This window comes from Oncorhynchus gorbuscha, unplaced genomic scaffold (genome assembly GCF_021184085.1).
Source record: "Oncorhynchus gorbuscha isolate QuinsamMale2020 ecotype Even-year unplaced genomic scaffold, OgorEven_v1.0 Un_scaffold_828, whole genome shotgun sequence".
Taxonomy (NCBI): domain Eukaryota; kingdom Metazoa; phylum Chordata; class Actinopteri; order Salmoniformes; family Salmonidae; genus Oncorhynchus; species Oncorhynchus gorbuscha.
This window is the reverse complement of record NW_025745827.1, coordinates 194,948-201,451: the sequence shown is the minus strand read 5'-3', so window position 1 is coordinate 201,451 and position 6,504 is coordinate 194,948. Positions and strand designations below refer to the sequence as shown.

The 6,504-nt window shown below is 48.4% G+C and overlaps 2 protein-coding genes across 9 annotated transcripts in view; both read right to left on the bottom strand.

Annotated features, from left to right (window-relative positions):
• Positions 1–432: 432 nt before the first annotated feature.
• Positions 433–6,504, bottom strand: part of LOC124020470 (proline-rich protein 5-like) — a 184,094-nt gene continuing 178,022 nt past the window's right edge. For 7 of the 8 annotated variants that reach the window (XR_006836069.1, XR_006836073.1, XR_006836074.1 and 4 more), the window contains one exon: positions 433–2,115. The gene's annotated coding sequence lies outside the window, so the exon portion shown is untranslated. The remainder of the gene's footprint in view (positions 2,116–6,504) is intronic. The other variant, XR_006836071.1, reaches the window with a different exon arrangement.
• LOC124020472 (proline-rich protein 5-like) overlaps positions 2,456–6,504 on the bottom strand; it is a 19,505-nt gene continuing 15,456 nt past the window's right edge. The window contains exons 4-5 of the mRNA XM_046335718.1: positions 4,773–4,914; positions 2,456–3,114 (exon numbers count right to left, since the gene is read on the bottom strand). Of these exons, the coding sequence (XP_046191674.1) occupies positions 2,489–3,114; positions 4,773–4,914 (768 nt within the window). The 3' untranslated portion in view covers positions 2,456–2,488. The remainder of the gene's footprint in view (positions 3,115–4,772; positions 4,915–6,504) is intronic.

Here is a 6,504-nt window from a genome sequence, read left to right as displayed (position 1 = left end):
CAGATCTTCAGCACTGCGGATTGAATCGCTGTACAGCAGATCTTCAACACTGCGGATTGAATCACGCTGTACAGCAGATCTTCAGCACTATGGATTGAATCACGCTGTACAGCAGATCTTCAGCACTGCGGATTGAATCACGCTGTACAGCAGATCTTCAGCACTACGGATTGAATCGCGCTGTACAGCAGATCTTCAGCACTGCGGATTGAATCGCGCTGTACAGCAGATCTTCAGCACTGCGGATTGAATCGCGCTGTACAGCAGATCTTCAACACTGCGGATTGAATCGCGCTGTACAGCAGATCTTCAGCACTATGGATTGAATCACGCTGTACAGCAGATCTTCAGCACTACGGATTGAATCACGCTGTACAGCAGATCTTCAGCACTACGGATTGAATCTTCAGCACTACTTGAATCACGCTACAGCAGATCTTCAGCACTACGGATTGAATCACGCTGTACAGCAGATCTTCAGCACTACGGATTGAATCACGCTGTACAGCAGATCTTCAGCACTGCGGATTGAATCACGCTGTACAGCAGATCTTCAGCACTGCGGATTGAATCACGCTGTACAGCAGATCTTCAGCACTGCGGATTGAATCAAGCTGTACAGCAGATCTTCAGCACTGTGGATTGAATCACACTACAGCAGATCTTCAGCACTGCGGATTGAATCGCGCTGTACAGCAGATCTTCAACACTGCGGATTGAATCGCGCTGTACAGCAGATCTTCAGCACTACGGATTGAATCACACTACAGCAGATCTTCAGCACTACGGATTGAATCGCGCTGTAAGCAGATCTTCAGCACTACGGATTGAATCGCGCCCAGAATCTTGAACAGACCAACAAAAATTCTGCATTAAATGTCAAGTTTGAGTTGAGGTTCCGTTTGACATAATCATGAGATCAAATCAGAATGACTTGTCCATCAAGTGCTACAATAATTAATGGCAATACATTTCAACGTGTCATTGTGTTTAGAAAATCATAAAACCAACTCCATAAATTGTACATGGCTGTGTCATACAAGGTCATTTACAATACAAACGATCTCAGTAAATCATTAGTTGAGAGAAGGCATGTGTTTAACTATTTGGATCGTAGTAAGAAGAGCTAGAAGTGTGAGAGTCTGTGGCTTTGAGGTTCATTTCCTATCTTCAACCATAGAGGTTATGGGTTCAAATCTTAGGTTTGAGTTATTGGTAATTTCAGCAATTCTCAACGTGAAAATAACAAAGAAAACAGTTAGAGGTGTGAAGGAGTCTGGGGCTCTGGTGTAAAGATCTCACCCCATATGTTCAGGGTTGTAGGTTCAAGTCACAGCTCTGGATCAGGATGTGTTGTGGTCATAAACCTCTGAGAAAGTTGACCCTTAATTTTCAAATGGATCTTTTTTAAAACCTACAGGTCTACTTTTCCCAGAGGTTTTCCCCCATAACTGCTGCTGTTCACAGGAGGGGAAACCCCCAGCAGTTGTCACAGTCCTCCAGGCTTTGTCAGGAAACATACCTACGACGCCATGCTTATGGGGTGAGATCCTTACCACTGAGCCACCAGATCCCTTCACGTTCCAAAACACATCTCTTTGTGTATTTAACATTAAAGATTTGACTCTGGCGCAGCAGGCACTTGCACATCCTGTCCACATGGGGGCGATGTTGAAGCAGAAACAAAGGCCCAGCCACAGATCACTGTGGCAGAAATATCACCCAGGCCTACACGATACCTACTGCTTAAAATGAAGCCATGTGAACACTATCTTATCTCCTCTCCCCAGCACTGCCTCTTGAACAAGAGACATGTTGCAAAAGCAATGAACTCTGGTGAACCAGGTGTGGCTCATCCCAGAGAGCTCAGCTTGGTCTGATTGATCTCTCCTCCTTTCCACTGGGCCTTGAAGACCTGAAGAGACACCTCAGACTGTTTCCTTCCACAAGACCTGAAGAGACACCTCAGACTGTTTCCTTCCACAAGACCTGAAGAGACACCTCAGACTGTTTCCTTTCCACAAGACTTGAAGAGACACCTCAGACTGTTTCCTTTCCACAAGACTTGAAGAGAGACCTCAGACTGTTTCCTTTCCACAAGACCTGAAGAGACACCTCAGACTGTTTCAAAGTTGTCAGTCACTGATCATCAGTAAAACAAATACAAATAAGTACAGTTAATCCTCAAAATGAAGCACTAGAAGTGAAAATCAAGCAAAACATTTTTTTTAAATAAAAGGTCATTTACTGTAGAAATATTCCATGAAAAATAGACCCCAGAAAGAGCGGTGTGTTTTTAGAGACGACAGTGTGAGTGGAGTACAGATGGTGTCAGTACGTGTGATAATCCCTTGAGATTCATCAGACCTCTAGGGCTGCAAATCTCCAGACACATTCTCACTAGTCACAGATTTTCCAGAAAATCAGTAGTGAATAAGCAGGCAATCACAGATCATCCAACTGTGATTAGTTACCAGAAAACCCCAAATTACACCACACTCTGTCTACCACTCTCCCTGCTGTAACCAGAGGATGAGGAGTCTGAGCAGCTGTGGAGGGAGAAGTCTATGAAGATGCCATCAGGGTCAGAGTCCATAGAGTCCAGTATCTGATCTACCACTGTCTCCGGGCTGGAGGAACAGCTGGGGATCGACCCCGTCTCTGAACCAGAGTGGACCTGACACAGAACAGAGGGGGACACCGTCGACTCCCCCCCGCCGTGGAGGAAGGGTCCTGGGGAGTGAGAGGCCTGAAAGATGGAGGGCTGGAGGTGGGACCCCAAAGACTCAGACCCCACAGACCCACAGAGATCCAGACTTCCACCACCTCCACCACAAACAACCCCTGTCAGGCTGAGCTCCTGCCCCAGGGAGGAGAGGCCCGGCTGGGCCGCGGAGGCCAGGGAGGAAGTGGTGCTGATGTCGCCTTCTTCCAGACAGGAAGTCATCTCGCAGACGGAATGGCGGCGGATGCCCATGCTGCTCACGGAGCCTGTCTCTGTATCATACTCCACCACAGGCGTCAACATGGGCACGTTGTAGGACTTGGAGCGCATCACCGGGTTCTTCACGGGGGCGTCGCCTGACTTGGGCCAGCACCGCTGCAGACGCTTTTCTGGAGAGAGGATAGGAGGAGGAGTGAAGAGGGATGAGGATAGGAGGAGGGATGAGGAGGGATGAGGATAGGAGGAGGAGTGAAGAGGGATGAGGATAGGAGGAGGAGTGAAGAGGGATGAGGATAGGAGGAGGATTGAATAGGGATGCGGATATGAGGAGGGATGAGGATAGGAGGAGGGGTGAAGAGGGATGAGGATAGGAGGAGGAGTGAAGAGGGATGAAGATAGGAGGAGGAGTGAAGAGGGATGATGATAGGAGGAGGAGTGAAGAGGGATGAAGATAGGAGGAGGAGTGAAGAGGGATGATGATAGGAGGAGGAGTGAAGAGGGATGATGATAGGAGGAGGAGTGAAGAGGGATGAGGATAGGAGGAATGAAGAGGGATGAGGATAGGAGGAGGGGTGAAGAGGGATGAGGATAGGAGGAGGCATGAAGAGGGATGAGAATAGGAGGAGGAGTGAAGAGGGATGAGGATAGGAGGAGGGATGAGGATAGGAGGAGGGATGAGGATAGGAGGAGGGATGAGGATAGGAGGAGGGATGAGGATAGGAGGAGGGGTGAAGAGGGATGAGGATAGGAGGAGGAGTGAAGAGGGATGAGGATAGGAGGAGGGGTGAGGATAGGAGTGAAGAGGGATGAGGATAGGAGGAGGGATGAGGAGGGATGAGGATAGGAGGAGGAGTGAAGAGGGATAAGGATAGGAGGAGGAGTGAAGAGGGATGAGGATAGGAGGAGGATTGAATAGGGATGAGGATAGGAGGAGGGATGAGGATAGGAGGAGGGGTGAAGAGGGATGAGGATAGGAGGAGGAGTGAAGAGGGATGAGGATAGGAGGAGGGATGAGGATAGGAGGAGGAGTGAAGAGGGATGAGGATAGGAGGAGGAGTGAAGAGGGATGAGGATAGGAGGAGGAGTGAAGAGGGATGAGGATAGGAGGAGGGGTGAAGAAGAGGGATGAGGATAGGAGGAGGGGTGAGGATAGGAGGTGGGGTGAAGAGGGATGAGGATAGGAGGAGGAGTGAAGAGGGATGAGGATAGGAGGAGGGGTGAAGAGGGATGAGGATAGGAGGAGGGGTGAAGAGGGATGAGGATAGGAGGAGGGGTGAAGAGGGATGAGGATAGGAGGAGGGGTGAAGAGGGATGAGGATAGGAGGAGGGGTGAAGAGGGATGAGGATAGGAGGAGGGGTGAAGAGGGATGAGGATAGGAGGAGGGGTGAGGAGGGATGAGGATAGGAGGAGGGGTGAAGAGGGATGAGGATAGGAGGAGGAGTGAAGAGGGATGAGGATAGGAGGAGGGGTGAAGAGGGATGAGGATAGGAGGAGGGGTGAAGAGGGATGAGGATAGGAGGAGGGGTGAAGAGGGATGAGGATAGGAGGAGGGGTGAAGAGGGATGAGGATAGGAGGAGGGGTGAAGACGGATGAGGATAAGAGGAGGGGTGAAGAGGGATGAGTGAAGGAGAGAAAGAAGTGGTGGGATGGAGGGAGGGAGAAAGATGGGATGTGAAGAAGTGAAAACGAGACAGACGTTGAGGCCGTCTAGACCCGTAGAACACAGGAAACTAACAGCACAACAGCTGAACAGCTGTGAATGGAGAGTAAAAATCATGCATGATGCAATCTAAATCATTTAGCTGTATGAGTATCAGTCTAACTACCCAGTACGCAGGAGGAGTATTGCATTGAGGATCCGTCGTTGGAGTAGAGGCCGTGGGTTCCCAGGTATGGAGACACCACCTTCTGAACCAAAGCTTCCAGACGCAGGTACTCCTCAGTCACTCCTTTAGACTCATGGACACCCTGGAACACACACATCACAGTTAGTCCTCAGTCACTCCTTTAGACTCATGGACACCCTGGAAGACACACATCACAGTTAGTCCTCAGTCACTCCTTTAGACTCATGGACACCCTGGAACACACACATCACAGTTAGTCCTCAGTCACTCCTTCAGACTCATGGACACCCTGGAACACACACATCACAGTTAGTCCTCAGTCACTCCTTCAGACTCATGGACACCCTGGAACACACACATCACAGTTAGTCCTCAGTCACTCCTTCAGACTCATGGACACCCTGGAACACACACATCACAGTTAGTCCTCAGTCACTCCTTCAGACTCATGGACACCCTGGAACACACACATCACAGTTAGTCCTCAGTCACTCCTTTAGACTCATGGACACCCTGGAACACACATCACAGTTAGTCCTCAGTCACTCCTTTAGACTCATGGACACACACATCACAGTTAGTCCTCAGTCACTCCTTTAGACTCATGGACACCCTGGAACACACACATCACAGTTAGTCCTCAGTCACTCCTTTAGACTCATGGACACCCTGGAACACACACATCACAGTTAGTCCTCAGTCACTCCTTTAGACTCATGGACACCCTGGAACACACACATCACAGTTAGTCCTCAGTCACTCCTTTAGACTCATGGACACCCTGGAAGACACACATCACAGTTAGTCCTCAGTCACTCCTTTAGACTCATGGACACCCTGGAACACACACATCACAGTTAGTCCTCAGTCACTCCTTTAGACTCATGGACACCCTGGAAGACACACATCACAGTTAGTCCTCAGTCACTCCTTTAGACTCATGGACACCCTGGAACACACACATCACAGTTAGTCCTCAGTCACTCCTTTAGACTCATGGACACCCTGGAACACACACATCACAGTTAGTCCTCAGTCACTCCTTTAGACTCATGGACACCCTGGAACACACACATCACAGTTAGTCCTCAGTCACTCCTTTAGACTCATGGACACCCTGGAAGACACACATCACAGTTAGTCCTCAGTCACTCCTTTAGACTCATGGACACCCTGGAAGACGCACAGTGAGACTCCCACAGGACACCACACCTGCTGTACACTCAAAAATCAGTGCTTATCATTTGTCAACCACCTAAAATAAACCTGTCCTCAAACCATAACCATATTTGAGTCAATTGAAATCTTAGTTTAAAATGAAATACATGGTCCATTAGAGGGCCCTGTGTTTGTTGTTTAGGATAGAACAGAAATAAAGGGGGCAGGGTAAGAGCATGCAGAAAACACTGAGCTGGAGGAAAGTAACTGAGTAACTATATCAGAGGAGAGACAGTAACTAACTAACTAACTAACTGTATATCAGAGGAGAGACAGTAACTAACTAACTAACTGTATATCAGAGGAGAGACAGTAACTAACTAACTAACTGTATATCAGAGGAGAGACAGTAACTAACTAACTAACTAACTAACTAACTAACTAACTAACTAACTGTATATCAGAGGAGAGACAGTAACTAACTAACTAACTGTATATCAGAGGAGAGACAGTAACTAACTAACTAACTGTATATCAGAGGAGAGACAGTAAC